Source organism: Lathamus discolor, chromosome 10 (assembly GCF_037157495.1).
Source record: "Lathamus discolor isolate bLatDis1 chromosome 10, bLatDis1.hap1, whole genome shotgun sequence".
Classification (NCBI taxonomy): domain Eukaryota; kingdom Metazoa; phylum Chordata; class Aves; order Psittaciformes; family Psittacidae; genus Lathamus; species Lathamus discolor.
The window spans coordinates 10,110,039-10,128,295 of record NC_088893.1 but is presented as its reverse complement, the minus strand read 5'-3'; the positions used below and the strand labels follow the sequence as shown (position 1 = coordinate 10,128,295).

Below are 18,257 nucleotides of genomic sequence, written 5' to 3'. Positions count from 1 at the left end.
GCTGAGCAGAGCAGCACAGACCCCACAAGCTGTTTGCATGTCGGGAAGCAAAAAACAAGCCACTTCCAATCAGCATCAAGCTCCCAAGCCCATCCTTTGCCTCCTGGGAAGCCGCTGGCAGCACTCAGCTCATATCCCACTTGCGAGCCCTCCCCAGCAGGTATGGGAAGGGCAAAGGTGCAGTGTGAAGAGCTGTTGATGAGCGGGAGGTCACTGTGTGGTGAATTCTGCCCTTAATCTGGCTGTGGGATCTGTTAACAGCGGGAGCTCGGCAGGGCCGCGTCACTCGGCGTTAGCACAGCAGCACCTGCCCACGCCGGGCGTGCAGTGCAAACAGGGTTTATTGGTGCTCCTCAGCAGCGCAGCACCAGCCCAGCTAATAAAAGCCATCAGTTAATGCTCCCTGGGCAGCCCAAGGGGAGAATGGCCGCAGATGGGCTCCTCGCCTTTCGGCCCCCAGAAGAAAGGGTCTTGGGAAGGAAGCCGGGCGCTTCCAGGATGTGAGTCAGCGGGGGATTCTGGCCATAGCTGCTGTTCGAGCAGTGCCATGCAGGAGGAGTTACCCCAGGTCCGACTGGCATAATGCAAGTGCCAGCCCCCAGGAACATGAACACAAGCTCCACTGTGCAAACACTACAGGTGCTCCAGTAACCCCAGCCTGGATGGGTCTGGTGCAAACAGTCCTGGCCCAGCACCAGCAGCCACTGAGAAGGAGGAATAAGCTGTGCACAAGCTGAGCTATGCCAGGGAAGGCCTTCAGCACGCAAGAACCAATCTGTTTGCTGCCCAAGTGATTCTTCTCAGCTCAAAGCACTGAAACCAGTCTCTAGCTTTACTTCTCTGCTCTTGGCCTGCACTGCCTGAATGTACCTGCCTGTCCACCAAGGCAGGCAAATGGTTCCTTGCTCCTGTCTGCCTGATCTGGGCAAAGCCCTACCTATAGCTGTCACCAGATGAAGATCTGGCAAATCCCATCCACAGAGGCTGGTCAGCTTGGTCCAGCAGCAAGAACCTGCTTTAGAACCCAGCCGCAAGCCCCAAGCTGGTCCTGGGGCCAGCAGCAGTGGTGAAACTTCAGCCCTTTTAGTCATGCAGAGCTGGGCTCAAGGACCTTTCAATTACCCACACTGCCAAGAAGCAGAGTTACCAGTTGGTGTACAAACCCCATGAGCAGCACATGCAGCAGCGAGGGCGAGCCAGACACAGACAGAAGGGTGAGCGGTGCCAAGACACCAGCCTCTAATCGCGGGGTTCTCAGTTACACACACCCGATGGTCTCACTTGGGAAAGTCCCAGAGCGCTGCTTTGTATGTGCCACAGCAACAAGGGAGGGACTCTGCCTCCTCCCTTCCTCGTACCTTGGCCCCTTTGCTCGCTGTGCCCCTGTTGTGGAGGACCGGGAGGTGGCAGGAAGCAGTGAGTCACGCAGGTACCACCACCCCACCCCTGCAGTCACCAGACACCTGCCCTGTGCCTTTACAGCGCTGTAAAAGGCAAGGCCCAGGGTCATCATTGCGCGCAGGGGCTCTGGGTGCAGCAAGGGAAGCTCACAGCCTGTACGACAGCATGGACACTCCTTCAGGCTCTTCTGATGATCTAGAATTGCTTGCACTCACAAAGAAGTTCCAAGTCCATCACCTGAAAAGCAGCGTAAGGCTGTTATTTCACAGGTGGTGAGAACAGGGAACCAGGAGCTGGCTCTCTGAGACACAGGGAGTGCACAGAGCAGCATATTGATGCTATCCTTCAACTCGGAAAGGACATGGAGTTCAGACCAGCTGTGTTCACAAAAATTATCCACATTATCAACAGGACAAAATGCTCCTGGAGAAGGCAAGCAGAACAGTTAGAGCCGAGTGTGCTCAGGTACTTCTGAAGCAGACCCTGGTACCAAAATGCCAAGCTGTTCTCTAATCACTTTGTGAGAATACTCCTTAGCGCCTTCTGACTTCCAGCTACCTGAATGCAGCATTTGCAACAGTCACATCTACAAACATCTCACACAATGCAGAAAGTCAAGTTAGCATCTTAATCTAAAAGATTTCACACCTTTAGTCCTGAGCTTTGCGCAGCAGCTGAGCACACTGCAGCTGCTTTACAAACACGGTCAGAGCCCTCCCTTAGCACAGCGCATTTCCCCATGGTGAAGGACAATACTCCTGGCTCTATTCTCAAAAGCTTTGTTAATGCAGCTGAAAACAGCGCCTGTCCTCATGCTCTAGCACCACAGTCCACCCCAGCTCTTTGCATGCAGGCCTGGTACCACCCTCCCCCTTTCCTGATTAGCCCTGGGATTACATTAAAGAGCCATTTCCACATTAGAACACGCCACGAACGCAGCCCTTCCACTCAGGCCCTATTAGGAGGGTGGGCACTTCCTCTGTGTCATCCCTCGCCTCATGTTTCCAGAGGCATTAGTGCTCAGAGCAGACAGCTCTTCCTCCCAGGCCACTATTCCTTTTAGCCTGGAGCCTGCCATGCTCCTGAACTTGCATTATGACATCAAGCTGATATGATATCATGATGATTTCACTGCAATTAAGGAGCAGATGGGGCTGATGGAGCCAGCTAAGCAACAAATCTAAATCGGAAAATGCTGTCAAGAGAAATTAGAGCCTGATGCAAAAAAAGCCAGCCTGGGATCACAGAAGAAATCCAGCTGGAAGGTACTGCAGGGAGGCATAGAGCACAATGTCATGATCAGAGCAGCACAGCTCAGGGGCCTTCACCTCTGCTGCAGCTCATGTAGGAAAGGCACGGCACACAAAGCACATGCAAGTCCCTGCAAGTTGTAAGCAACACACCTGAAAGAGCCAAATGAGAGAACAGGCAGAACAACACAGCAGCAGGACACGCAACCTTGAAAAAGAACCCCACACAGATGGAATTCAACAGGAGTCAGCAGAAACAGAATTACAGTAGCGCACACTGGACAGACTTGACACACCTACCAGAAACACCCAGCCTTCAGCCCGACTGCTCTCAACACAGCCAGGGCTTGAATTCATCACTTAGTCCCAGTGCCCATCACCACACAGAACAGGGGCAAGGCAGAGAGAGGAACATTAGTAATGTCACCAACAAGTGATACCTACAGAAATCTGTCCTTCTTTCACAGCCTTTTATGGGAGAAAAGGTTTTCAATTGCTTTTAACAAGGAACATCTTAAATAGGTTAAAACTAATGAACCGGTACACTGCACATAGGAGCTCTTCACAATCCAAATTAAGCAATCCTTTTGCAAGGTGGCCTTAGAACGCCCCTCAAGAGTTGTTATAAGGAGGTTAACAAATTGCTTTGAAACCCTGTACACAGCTTAGTAAAATGACTAAGAACCTGTTGTCACAGCCTAATGTCATTACCTGAATTCCAGCACTTTCCAGAGAGCACCAGGTTGTAGCTCTTGCCCTTTACAGCCTCTGTTATAATGATAATTACTTGTGAAGGGCCTGGAATTGCTTGCAGAAGTTTCTGACTTTGCATCAGGACAGCAGATAAGAAGAAACCTCCCAACACAAACCCTTTGCAAAGCTGCAGCCAGAAGTCAAGGTCCACATAGTTTTTAATGCTTTCAGTTGGAAGTCTTTGTTACAAACCAAATTGATTACACAGCAAATGAGTGTTCAGTATCACAGCATCTCTTTAAGGAAGGTTGCCATCTCGTGCACTGCTCACATGCCTGCTGCAGGCTGGCTTTCTGTAAAGCAGCACAACAAGGCTGACAGTTCAAGCTCACACCTCTGCGCAGGAGTAAACTCTATTGAACACCACATCTGAAAGACTAACTGGACTCCTTGCCCCTCCATAGGACAAGGCTTGCAGTTGTAACAACTACAAACAAACGCATTTTGACACTCCAAGCACATGAACTGCTCTTACTTACAGTGCTTATCAAGGGCAGTTTTGTTTCTGAAGTTTGACAACCCTCCTCAAAGTCATGAGCAAATTTAATGGACAGAGGAAATAATTTCTTCTCCTGAAACCAAATCATTCCCTCCAACTTTCAAATATTTCATGTCAAAGCAAGAAAAGTGGTGCTAAAACAATTCCGAGCAGCCACTCTGAAAACAGCTGTCAAGAAGGCATTTCGTTGATGCTTCTTCCCCTTCCACCAATGTATGTTGTCAGAGGCATTGCCTTGACAGTAGAAATCATATATAAGGACATAACAGTATTCTAGATACCAGTTCTTAGAAACATACCAGTTTTCATATGAGGCATTGTTTGTAAAGCATCCTTATTCGCATAGGGCAATACTTGGGTCTGGAAGAACATCCTAGCCAGAACGAGCTTCTTCCACCTTCCAGGTACCAGAGAGAGACTGCTCTGACTCAGAAGAGGTTTCCAAATGTGCACCGCTATCTCTGAAGCCCAGCAGACTTTTTGCTGCCCTGTACTCCCGGATTATCTATACAAATGTTTATTAGCACACAATGTTCTCCACCTAAAGTTTAACATCTTCTCAGGGCAGATCCTTCTTGTAAGGAGAGTATGCATAGTGACCGCACAGGAACACGGCCTTGATCCAGGTAACCCCTCCATGAGGGCAGAGGGTGCACAGTGTAAGTGTTGTGATCTTCGAGAAATGGTTTTCAAAAGGAAAGACCTTTTCAAACAGTAAAAAGATGAGTTGTGAGCAGGAACTCTGCTACATGCATGGAAACTGTCTAAAAAGCTAACATACAAACAACATTTACACAATAGGCATCTGGCAGCATTTTCAGACATTTTTTTTAATTTATTCTGACATGCTATAAAGGAATAAATTACACTGTTAAAGAATTACCAGCAATAAAAGTATTTCTTTCTTTCAGCTGGGCTAGAATAGGAGTGAGAAGGAAGACAGCCTGGGGCAGTAACCAATGTGAACTCTGCATGGTGCAAGGCTGTCCCCGAGAACAAGAGTAAATCTGGTCATATCCACTTCACAAGAACTTGAAAGAAAATGCCTTGGTTTAAAACCATCCAAATACTCCATCCAAATTTGTTTGCTTAAAATCAGCAATCCCAGGTCAGTCCAGCCGGTGCGGGACATGGCAGCGCTTGGTGGGGGGCTGCCCGTGCCGGGTCTGCAAAAGATGCCATTTTGGTTTAAAAAGCTCCAATCTTTAGTACAGAGGGCTGGTCTCAACCAACAAGTTATAAAAATGCAAGACTGCCCCTTCCCCCTGAAGGAAAAAATACAAAATTTATTTAAAAACAAAACGAGGAAGAGTTACAACACTAAATCTAAAATGATTTAGAAAGAAATAGGACGTCTTTTGCTTAACAAATGGCCTTGCAACTTGGTTTAAAAACAGGGTAATGCAGATTTCTTCAACTGAATTAACAAGGCAAATTAAAAAACCTCATTTCCTTACAGAAAACAGTTTTTAGTTTTTAATGAACTTGTAAACAAAAAAAGCTCCCGCTTCAAAATAAAAACAAAATCCCAGATCATATAGATGTTTACAGTGATTACATTTATCTAAGCAACTTACATACAGGTTCAGTTGTAAGATGTTAACTAAATTTCGTGACAAATATGCTGTTTTTCCTTTTATACCAAGAACATTATAGAGTTAATGCAGAGTCCTAAAGATTATCTAGTAGTCGCTAAGTTTCTCTTAAGTCTTCACTTTAGATGCTGTTATTTCTAGCACAGGTAAGCAGGCAGAGTCTTTCATACGCTTAAAAACTGGAATCTTTGGTTACTACCATGTCAGCTGGCTTGGTATGTTGCACATAGAAGCCAACAACTTTAAGAATGTTTTAAGTGTACAACTTTCAAAACCCAGGGAGGAATAACCAGAAAAGAGTGCACAATTGTGAGCATTTACAATTATCACAACTGTTGCCGAAGACTGTTCATGCCATTCTTCCAAAACAATGAGATCTCATAAGCAGTGTAGTTCAAAGTAAAAAGGTAACAAAAATTGGCATATGCACAATTTTCTCCACTTGTGTGTCAACCATTAGTCAACTTTTCCACTTGAAAAAAATGCAATAGAAAACTGGACACCATGTTTCACTATCTCAGTAATATTCACAATTACAGCTGCTACAACTCAAAGTGCAGCATCACTGACACTGCCCAGAGCCAGTTTATACTGATAGTAAGTTCTTTACACCAAGTAAATGGTTGCCCACAGCCACTGGCAAGTGTACGTATGAACTAAAATTTCTAGGATTTGGGGAGTGACAAGTCCTGCTCCGATCTGCTCTGCTTTGTCCCATCCTCGCCATGCTCAGAAACCTGCAAGATAAACACAAGGGCAACTTACTGATATGGGATGGAAACAAGAAACAGCCTTCACAGTAGGAGAATTAAGCATCAGTTATGGTCATTCAAAGGGGAAAATGCTGCTGTCTCAGAACGGCAGAGTTCCTGGTATCCGTTTCCAAAGCTAACCAGCATTTGCCACCGCCCTTCAGCTCAAACACACACCTCTCGCTCACACCTACTACCACACTGAAGAAGAGATTTATGTACCAGCTGGATGCCACATTCCTCAAATAGGAATTCAGACCAACAGTTTGAAAACAAGATGTGTTAGTGCCACTAGGAAGCAGGATGTAATTTCATAGGATTGTTTTCTACTTGTCTGCAGTGTCTCATGTTTATATCCTTGAATGTCAAACTGTCATCTGATTGCAGTGGTGCTTTTCAGAGAAGCAGTACAGCAGTGTCACACAGACACAAGGAAAAGGAACAGGAATAACTTACCTTACAGTAACTGGTGTTAGCTACAAGCTCACATGTACGACGCTCTGGGCAACCAGAAGTGTGAACCTTTGTCAGTGACTAGGAACCCAATATACCTTCTGTCCTTGGAAGGACAAGTGAAACAGCTCATGTGACAGGGGAGATGGGGTGTCAGGAACAATCCTTTCAACAGTCAGTACTCCAAATGACAAATTCAAGACATTGTGGAAAAGGGAGAGTAAAGGAATACATACACACATCTCCAAGAACCAGTTACTGCAAGCTAAGCCAGTCTTCATGTGACTGCTTATGTACTCATTTCTACTACTCAGGTAGTAGCACTGTGCTTTAAAGAGGTAAAAGGAGCCTCAAGCAAAGATGACTTTGCTAAGCAAGTTTCCGTTCTGGATGCCCTCCAAAGGCACAGTGTTCTGGTGATGGATGAATTCATCTGAGCAACAGCTCTGAGCTTTAGCAACAGCAATCTCTTCAGTGAAATACAAAGCTGACCTCAGCTATAGCTTGTGCTGTCATCCAGAGAGAAGCAAGTGCAAACAAGTCTTAAACACAGCCTCACATTCAATCAAAAAACGTATCTGGACAGTACCCAGAAGACAGCTTTAAGTCTTCCAAAATAGGCTACAGGTAATTTAGAAGAGATTCAATAGCTTTGTTTGAACTGAGACTTTATGCACTGAAGGACAATTCTCTTTATCCGGCACTAGCAATTAAAAATAAAACTCCTGCACCAGAACTAGGACAGCCATTCCCACTTGAGTGCAAATTCTCACAGAAAACTCAGTGATTCCCTAGTTCCACTGGCATAAAGTTGTCCATAACCCTCACTTGATGCGTACAACTGAAAGTTACACTGTTTTTCCATATAGGGTGCTCAGCCATGAACTCTGATTCATCATTTGAAGCACTTTCTCCATCAAAGCAGCCAAAACTAAGTCAACAAAGGAGGAATGCGCTCCCAGCGTGGAAACTCCCTGCCTCAGAAGGCTGGACCTTTCAAATGAAAGCAGGATCCTGAACCTGAGGACAAAGGATTTGCTAACAAATGACTTGCTGCTGTTAGAGTACCTCAAATCCAAGGTATTATAGGCAAGAGAATGTCCGACTATGGAGCACTATAGGGAACTGGATTCAACCCACAACATCCCTTGCAAGTCCTATTAAGACTACACAGAGATGTTCCCAAACACCGCACAGCCACAGCTGTTCAAGTGAGATGTTGACTCATTCATGTAGCACACAAGACTTTGCCAATATGAAGAACATGCTGAGGAGTTTATGCCAGCACCTCTCTAACAAATGTTTGCTATATACAAGACCAGCTTGAGTCTGCACATTGATCACTCCTTGTCCCCCTGGGGTAATACCCAAAACCTCAACCTCTATGCTATGTGAGAGATACCAAGATTGCTTTATTATTACCATAGCTGCAGATCTGATCAGCAAGGGTAAAGTAACTATACTGCTGTACTCCAAGAAGCTTCTCTACTTAAGAGGTGTTCAACCTTTTTCTCTAATACCTGCAAACAGAAGTATTTGGTTGTCAACTGGCTAAATCTCAAGAAGTGAACTAATAGTCCATTCTGAGAAATACTGCCACGATCACAAGCTAACGGGGCTAATGGGGCTGCTGACAGACTTACAGAACTCAACATTGAAGGGAATTAAAACATTTCTTGCAAATGGAACTGACAGGCTTTATCCCAGAGTTTGACTGCTTGAGTCAGTTTTATGACCGAGGGAAGCTGACTGTAAGCGTTGCTACAAATCACACCTGAACCACTGCACTGTCAAGAGATCAAGAGCTGAACTTCCCTGTGTCAGCAGAACAGCTCACTCTGTTCACATCTCCCAGGTTCAAAACCAGCTGACCTTGCTGTTACAAAAGGCACAGCACACAGTTCCAGAGAGGGACAGGGAGGGGAAAGAAAAGGCCACTGACGGGACAGGCTGCCCTGGAACCACACAGAATATTCAGCCTGAACAGCCTACAGAACTCAGTGAGATGGTTTAATATGGATCCGAGACAGGAATGTTGATAAATGAGCACATTGTTCAAGCACTCAAAGTCACAGAAGTCTCTGTACTTGAAAGAATTCACATTTCACCACCATCCCCAGGTGCATGCTTTCAATAGTACTTGCACTTTATACGGTATCCTGTGAGGATTTAACCAATAAATGCATCTGTGCATTGCTATTTCCAGTACTCTTGTTAAACTGGATGTGGTTACCAGAGGGATATAATTTGATACCACGAAGCCTTTTAAGCCACTTCAGCATAGGCTTTGCTACAGCAGCTACGTAAGAATTTAACTGAACTCTGGGGAAAAAAAAATTGCCAGGTATTTCATTAGTCTTCGATGTGACAGCAACTTCTACACACTCAGCAACTCATACAGTCTCCTGCTTGAGCTTAGCTGGTTTCAGAAAAGCTTCATTAACAAGCAATATTCCCCACATAAAGGCATGTAGGATTTTAGAAATCTGGAATCTTTACTTGGATGAAGAGACCAAGATAACTATTTTAGGACCTGGGGAAGTCTTCAGATGTTGGACAAGCACAACGTTAACACTCTGCTGACATTACAGCTTGATCAATCCAAAGGTCACAAGCCTTTTCTTCATCATGGGGAGGAAAGAGGAGGGAGTCATTCCTCCAAAGGCTGTTACTCCATGCAAGCGTCAATGAAATTCTGCTAGACCAGCAGCACCTTCTCTGTAGCTATAGCTATGGCTTTATTATCAAAGAACAATTGGTAAGGAACGTGTCAAGAAACAGAAATGGTCTGTAAGGTTCAACAGCAAGACAGCTTCCCTGTACTCATGCTTGTCAGTCAGCTGCCACTTTGCACTCTCACACTAAATCATCACTACAAGGTGGAGGCAGATAATCATTATAATGACCTTTTCTTCACTTAAGGTATAGCAGTTGAAAAGTGAGCCAGGAGAAAAGCACCTTAATCCTCAGGATACCTCACCAGCAAGGCAATATTTTAAGTGCATACAACCTGCTTTTCAGGGCACTGCCCATTTACAGATCATCACCTCCTGTAAGAGCTTCACTTTGAGCACCAGCTGTTGCAAAGAGTGCACTGTTGCTCAGATGATTTCCTCCTGCTCTAACCACCAGCCTCTCCACACCCTGACACAGGGCTGGGTTCAGCACTGGGGGCTGAAGTTCAGGAAGCCTGGGTGCTTAATCACTGGTTCTGTATGCACTGGGGTTTCGGCTGAGGGAACTGGTTTATGGCCCTCAATGTTGTAACACCAGTTGGCTCCTGCAGAACAGGTCGGACTTTCAATGCTACAAAGAACCTGACATTTTAATGGTATCCTATGGAAATTTTTCTTCAAGAAATCATTTCAGATGGAGTCTTAGGAAGACCAGCATTTTTCTGGATGCATTTTTCTGGATGAAGTGTTGTATTTTTGGATAGCTATTTTGACTAAAGTCACCTGATAATGTTTGAACGCAGCCACAATACATTAATACCAATGTTCTGAATTATTGTAAACACTTGTGCATTTCTCAGACTTTCAAGTCTGCCAGGTTAGCTTCATATATTGTTTTATACATATAAAAGTGATAGTTAGCAAGAATGTACTGAAGAGCAGCAAGTACTAGCAATACCCCAGTACATAATTTAAGCCTAGCTTCTCTATTCTTACTTGAACAACCTTATTAGCTTCAGTTTTATCCACAGCTCATCTTGAGGAATCAGTTTTATTACCAGGCTGCCTGCAGTAGTCACTAGCTGTAGCAGTTTCATTCTAGCAACCTAAGAGACTTAACGCTGGGAGATATACATAACAAAAAAAGCACTTCTAGAGAGAATGTGTAAAAAAACCCCAAACAATAAATCAAGTAATTCATATCTGCCTTCTCAGAACTCAGTTTTCAATTCTTACACAATTACACCTTGAACATCTCACAACATTTCCCTTTGAAACCATAACCTGGAAACATTAAAAATAGTCAAGAAACCTGAAGCCCACCCAGGTGTATCCAGACACTTCAGAAAATTGTGATTTGGCAATCCCCATCAGCTCAGGGTTACTCCTTGGTTTAGGCAAGGCATTTTGAGCTCACTGGTCCTCTCCTTTAACTCTGGACCAAATGTCTCAATGTAAACCCACTGGAGGAAGCCAGATCATTCACAATTTTCTGTTTCCAATGTTTGAGGTATACAGAACAGATGCAAACCCACAGCACTACACCAGCTGGAACAGAGTAGAACCCAAAGTCACTAGATCCTTGTCTAGTTAATGAGATTTACCTTTGGAGAAGTGTTAGGTCTAGGATTTTGGATTGTATTATATATTTATATATATATAAATATATATATGTGTATATATATATATAAAATAAAGATGTCACATTCCCAACACCAAGTCAGTTTCTTGTTTTTGGAAAGTGGTTAATGCGGGAGCAAAAGATGCAGTGGTTAAAATGACCCAACATCCCCAGAAGAAATGATATGAAGAACAAGGACATTTTGGTATAAAGTTAGTAGTCAAATTCTCCAAGGACGTCTTTTGGTTTTGGTTTGTTTGGTTTTTCTCCAATTAACAGCCAAATATGTTTTTTTTAACCACCTCCTTGATCTAACACTTAAATTGCCAACATTGTCCAAATTAGTGTAATTTTTTTTTCCTGTAACGTCACTTGGTTCTTGGCTACTAACCTTTCATGTTACTCTTGGATTTGTCAGTTTGCTTGCCTGTGGGGGTTTGGGCCTGCTGCCCCTGCCCACTGGAAGAGGCTGCCTGCTGTGCTGCTTTCTGCTTTAACATTGTCCAGTCGAATGTGTAGTCATATTGGTGGTTCAAGGTCCTAGAAAGAGAGTGAAATACTTTAACACATCACAGCTTCCTTACTGCTAATACCAATCCTTTGCTGAAACCCTGGAACTACAGGTTAACTCTTTTTGTAAGCTTAAAGGCTTTTGTAACTTAAAAAGATTCCTGAAGCAAGCCCAAATACCATCGAGCAGTGTTTTCATCACTGCTTACACGAAAGTCTGCATTTGTAACAGCATTATTTCCTCACAACCCAGCTTACCTATTTGCCTGCACTGAGGCACTCAGCTTTTCTATCTTTTAATACACAGTTTTAAGGACTGCAAGATGATGGAATAAAGATTACTTTGGGTTCCAGAAACCTGGAGTGAGATCCTTGGGATATCAGTACCAGCTCTTTTTTTTGACAGATGCTGTTCACTCTACAAGGTTGAGTTTATGTTCTGGTTTCTCTAAAAAGCTCAGCCAAACAGCACTATTCCCCTCCACTGAAATTCATCCTTTGAGCACCACTGTTAGTCCCATCACCAATCTCCAAACACAAAGTTTCAAACCCATCTATTGAGTCCATTTTTAAAGCTACCTGCAACAGAACTTGAAGCATGGGCTCAACCCTCTAGCATTAGTGGTCAGTTTCTGCAACACAAAACCAAGAGAATCCTTGCCTTCATGTTTAATATTTAAAGGATCTAAAAATATTGCTCAATAGCTTTTTGAACTCTGAAATGAAAATAAGTCCCAGAAGAACTCCCTACCCCTCACACACACGAGGCAGCTTTCTGCAGTGCAAATCCCAAACAGCAGTTAACAACTGGTAAAGCATTGACAGCATTCCTGTACTTTTCCACTTTGAGACTGACCTGAAAAGAATACGGAATAATTGCCTCAGATACATGTAATCTGGTGCCTCTTCAAAGCGCAGGCCACGACAGTAGTTCAGATACATGGCAAATTCTGCAGGGAATCCCTGTAAATCAATAGTGTTAATCAAGCCACAGCTTGCAGCAAAAAGCTTCTAACAACCCTGTAATAAAGGCAAAAAGCTGTATTTCTGTCTATAATGGCAGATAATAACTGGTTGAAGATTCGTAAGTGTAAATTCCACTGAGCCTCTAGTTATTCATTTATACTGTATTTCAGAAAGTGGATTTGATCAGCAAGTCCCCAGTACACATGCCTTCCCTAGAATTGTTACCTGATGCATGTTTCACAATCACAAGTTCTCTACCATCAAAACCCTTAACACAACGTATTTAAAGCACTTCATTCATCCTAGTTAAAACTAGTTCTCATTAACTAGGTCTCTGAAATTAGTGACTGTCTCTTAAAAGATTCCATTCCTTGTTTCCTTTACAATCTACTTCAGCATACTAGAAGCAAGGTCAGTTACTACTAGTAAGTGTGAAGACTTGAACCATGGAAATCTCCTTCAAAGATCCTCTGCTTTACGTATCTGTACATTTAATGCTATACTAAAGCCAACATGTAAACAGGTAATAGCATACAGCACAGTGCTGTACTGCAAGAAAGAAAATGGAATATAACAGTTCAGCACTCTGAAAGATGCTGTCAGACTGTAAGGGTATATAAGTGTGCATGACTAGAAAGTGCAATCATTGCTGCTGCTGTTCTATGTGCAAAGACTACCACATGTTCTCAAGGACCTTTGCTAACAAGTAAATGGCTGCCACAGTTCAAGACCCAAAAGTATACTTTGGGTCTTCAGATTTCTCTTGAACTGTGGCAGCTCTGGAAAAACGTTCTGGCTCTAAAGGTCGTTTGGGGTCAGAGTTATGATTGGAAATAAAGAACACAATATGAACAATCTTGAAGAAGCAGAAGTGTATATAGGCAAGCTATACAGCTCTATCTTGGTTTGCTTTTTATCCAAGAGGGCACATGTAGAGCTTTCACTGTAGAAACTTAAGAAATGAGCAAGCCTCACCCAAGAGAGCTGGAGAGCTTGCACAGCTGACAGGCACCAAGAACTGGAATGATAGTGGCATGAACAATGCCAAGAAACAGCAACAATTGCCTGCCCTGTTACACACATTCACAGTCTTGCTGGGTGGCCAAACAAGGCAACCATGACTGCCAGAGAAGTATTATTCAGCAGCAAATACCGTGTGAAAATACCTAATACATTGGCTCTAGTTAAAAACTACACACCAAAACCACCACCCTCCCCCTGTCTAAAGAAAGCAAAGATGTTCCACTTCACAGTCTGACATCATTTGGAAACTCTTACCTTACACAAAACCTCAACAGGAGTGGACATTTTCTTTTCACTAATCTTTTCATACTTTTGCTTCTTTGTTGCAGCCTGTGGAACATGCAGGTCACCATATGAGAGATATTGTGCAACAATGGATTAACAAGGACAGTAGCAAAAAAACCCCACCAAACAAAAAACCAGAGACAAAAATCCTTTGGTCAACCATAAGCATTTTGTGAAATCTCCAAGTCCCACACACTTACTGCAGAGAGAATGAAGGTCAATCTGGTATTAAGATTTGGACACAGTTTAATACCATTTGTCGCAGTCTAATGCCTCCATCACATGGCACAGCTCGTGTAGTTCTAGCTGCTGCTTTTGTCCATTAAACAGACCAGACTTACATTTCCATTTGCCAAAGTTCTATTAATTCCCACTCAGCACCCCATTCAAGGGCTGCCTGCATGTTAGAGCAAGCAGCCATTACATTCATTTGCAGCTGAAGAGTTCCAGTGTTACACAAGCAGCTTGCCTGTACAGAGACCCTGCAGCTGCAACACCATCTGAGTTACACAAGTCTTACATGGAGGAAGAGTAATAATTAAAACATGAAAACAAATCACTGAAGTCCAGAGAACAGAAATATTTGCCATGCTTTTAGTTGGCAACCATACATGAAAACCACTCAAAGTAATTCTGTTGCAGCTACAGTTGTGCCATAAACTGGACTGAAGGTATCACTAAAGCTAAACTTCCTACGCAAGAGATTATTTCCATGCTCTCCACTAACAATGTAATTTTCTGCTTCCCAAGGGCCTCAGCCTAAACAGGACAATAATAATTTGCAAAGATGACGAAAACTTATGCTGAACAATAGCTTACAAGACAGTCAAACAATACACATTTTGCCTGCTGCACGAGAAGCAGAAAGACCCTTTCTTCTATATTCTATAAATATCATGGCCTTGGGAAAAGCCACTTTGTGTAACTGAAGCTTAATATTATATAAAATGACCTCTCCAGAGCACCAGAGGAAAGCACCATACCCAAACATGAAAAAGAAGAGGAAAGGAGGGTGTGGAGGGAGGGGAAGGCAACTTAACATACCTTTAATCCTTGCCAAGGCAGACTGGTTCTGTTGAAGTACATCAATACATAGCCTAGAGACTCCATGTCATCCCGACGACTGGAGAAAGAGGAAGAAAACACCAATTTACACAATTGGACATTTCACACTTGATTCCAAATAGTGCAAGTATTACTTTTTATTTAAAGAGAGAATAATTAAGGAATAAAACCTAAGCTTTGGTGCAAAGGAAGGTCTCTAACACAGCTAAGACATCTAGGTGTTCAGGATTCCACTGGCAGGCATGCAAGTCTTCACAAGCAAGAAGTGCTCCTATTCATTTTCCAAGTAAGGAACAGTCAGTAGGTACTGTGTGTGGTAAGTTTCCATCTGTAGTTACATTAGAATAATTTGGGAAACAAAAAACTTGGGAAAATAAGAATGAAACATTAAACATCTTTCCCATTTAATTAAACAGCTTGGATAGAAGCTCAAGTTTACCTGCAGGAACCACAGAATGCATTGTACAAAATACATGGTATTAGCTTTAACTTCATTAACTTTTTCCCTGAACCTTGCCTCAATCTGGGACCAATACCGAACATCCAGCTCCAAAAGGGCATAAATGCTTTCTTTCTCCACTCTGTTAAAACACCCTGAATTGTCTTTGTGACTTCTAAGACAAACAGAATTTAGAAAGGTGCATGCACCCATATGAGAAGAGCCTCTGTTTTCTTCCCACAAGAAGTCTGTTTCAAGGCACTTAAAGATTTCCACCCATGGACCTCACTGAGAATTTGCATGCAAACTCATCTAAAAAGCTTCAAATGTTTTCTGTACTGCACAGGCTCCACATCCATGCTTCAGCCACATGAACACCATCTACTGAGCTACATGGCTTTGAAGGTTACTAGGCCTAGTACAGTTCACTGAAGTGGAAAAAATGCTCCATGGTCTTTTTTCCTCTTGGCAAAGCTGCCTCTTCCCGGCTGTGGTAGAATCAGGTTTTTCCTCTGACTGCCCCTCTGCAGCTGTTATCTATTTAAGAAGGGACACAAAAACAACTGGTCTTTCTCCACCCAGCCCTCTTATCAAAAGAGCTGGACACATATTGCTGCTGCTTTGCCACCCAGGCACATCTACAAGAAAAGCATTTAAATGGTGGCAGGAAATTGAACACACTATCTGCACAAGGGCACAAAAGGCTGAGAACAGTGTTACAAACAGTACTACAGGAGTGCATGAGGGTAAAGCAGCTTTTAAGTGGAAACAACCTGCAAGAACCCTGTCAGATCTATCTCCAGATCCTGGTATGAGAGGAAAGAAATTGTAGGCAATGCTTTATGTTATAGCCAACCCAATACAGGCACTACCAATCACGAGAATGGCCAGCCTGTCACCCCCTCAACTCATGTTCCAGTTCTCTAACCCTTTGGGGATCCAGTTCAGCTATCCCAGAAGAAAACCAGCTTGGCTCCCTAAACCAGTTCACCACTGGCTGTTCCCAGGGGTGAAGCAAAATAAAAGACTGGTTCTCTCCTCTTGACAGCAGCTAGCTCTGAGGTCATCTCAGCTGAAACACGAAGCCACAGCCGAAAACAGAGGGATGAAAAACGATACCAAGACTACAAGCTCCAGCCTGCAAAACTTGCTAATTCTGTTAGAATTGCAGATTTTAATCATCAACGGGATTCAGTGAACCAGTATGGGGTCATAATATAAAATTACATTTTCCAAGAAGGCAGTGGTAAATTCAGAAGCAATAAAGGGATTAATAGTTTCCATCCCCCATTCAGTTCATTGCTTTAATGTTTAATTTCATTATTTTGTAGTAGGAAACATTTAGTTCTGTAAATCTGTAATGGACATATTACACTGGAGCATATGAAGTGATTTTCAGGACAACACTCCATCACTAAACCAGAACACGGATAACATTGTAAACAGCTCCTTGCGAACAGGAAAACATGTTCTGTAGCAGTCCAAGCACAGCAGTAACAGCTGAAATATTCTGCCATAAGCTTCAGGACTGGTTTCTCTTTATTACAGGAATATATTATTTGTTTGCCTCACCACTGACTTCATCTAGACAATTTAATGGCTCTTAATATGCACCAAGCTACATGTTAGAACTCCCAGTACCAGCAGAGATGGTACAAGACCTCCAACTAAATTCAAAAGCATCATCCTTTGCAGCTCCTCCCCTTTACACAGCTATTCCCTTACAAGAACAGCTTAGGTTCTATGCAATGTACTGACCTCAGAAATGACCTTACTCGTCCCATGTCAAACAGGCTTAAATAATTATACTGACAGATAATAAAAAAAACCACTTAAGGAAACTTAAGGAAATTAAAGCAAAAAATGAAACATGAAGCATTTTAAAAGCACCATGTATTTGTTAAGTCACATGTTCTGTTGAAGCTGACCACTAGAAATTCAGTCATTCTCATATTGATTAAACTGAAGGACAGAAGCAGAGACATTCACAGCAGCTTTAACTATGTCTAAGTGACCTCAGCATCATGTGACAGAGCCACACTATTACACTTATACAATATCTAGGCATATAGGTAAGGAAGAAAGGCATCACTTCGTGTCTTAAGAGTACCTAACTATACTTCCAATCAACCTGAATTGTTATCTCCAATGCACTGCTGCTAGGACACTTAAATAGCAATATGCTTTTGATCCAGATGATTAAAGCGTGTTGTTGATTAAGCAAAGCTCAAGCATATAAATATATATATACGTGTGTGTATACACACACATACAGAGCCACTGTGATTGCGTATACCAGAAACCAAAATATAATGTGAGTGAAGTAGAAGATCTTTAAGTCTTGCTTGCAGGCAAAAGGACAAACCACAGTTGAAAGGACAGTGAAAAAGCAGAACACAAACACCAGCTTTAGAATACTCCTGGCTACAGAGCTGCATCTCAAGCCAATCAGCAGTGGCATCAACAGATACCAACACAGCCAGGAAAGTACGCCTCTTTATTTGTGAAGGTCCTCTGACAGATCCACATGAAAGTATAGCTTATCCTTTAATAAAAAGGAAAACTGTATGCAGAGCATCCACCTCATGCCTTCAAGACTTCTAAGTCTCTTCAATAAGAGAATCAGATGCTTGGATTTTTTTTTGCCCTACCCTTACACAGGCAGCCAAAAAGAAAAGCACTTGCAAAGGGATACATATACTTCTTCATATAACATTAGTTCAGACACTTCAGAAGCTTACAAATACGATCATCTTACAGCCTTCAAAAGCACAGCAGTAATATCCTTGAACTCACCTCTGCTCAATGCCAAGATGTGCATTGATACTGGCATATCGAGCTGTGCCAGTGAGATTTTTGTCTTCTCTGTATGGTATGTGTTGCCTTGTCCTGTTGTCCCGGTACTTTTTGGCCAAACCAAAGTCAATAAGGAATAACTTAAAGAAAAATGAAAATAGATTATATTCCTAT

At 42.9% G+C, this 18,257-nt stretch overlaps 1 protein-coding gene across 4 annotated transcripts in view; it reads right to left on the bottom strand.

Moving 5' to 3' along the window:
- Positions 1–4,717: 4,717 nt before the first annotated feature.
- The window catches only part of CSNK1A1 (casein kinase 1 alpha 1), a 35,266-nt gene continuing 21,726 nt past the window's right edge, over positions 4,718–18,257 (bottom strand). For 2 of the 4 annotated variants that reach the window (XM_065691075.1, XM_065691079.1), the window contains 6 exons: positions 18,084–18,223; positions 14,828–14,906; positions 13,754–13,828; positions 12,366–12,472; positions 11,391–11,539; positions 4,718–6,235 (listed from right to left, as the gene is read on the bottom strand). In XM_065691075.1, coding sequence (XP_065547147.1) covers positions 6,228–6,235; positions 11,391–11,539; positions 12,366–12,472; positions 13,754–13,828; positions 14,828–14,906; positions 18,084–18,223 — 558 coding nt within the window. In that variant the 3' untranslated portion in view covers positions 4,718–6,227. Of the gene's footprint in view, positions 6,236–11,385; positions 11,540–12,365; positions 12,473–13,753; positions 13,829–14,827; positions 14,907–18,083; positions 18,224–18,257 lie in introns of those variants that run through there. The other 2 variants (XM_065691077.1, XM_065691076.1) reach the window with 2 other exon arrangements.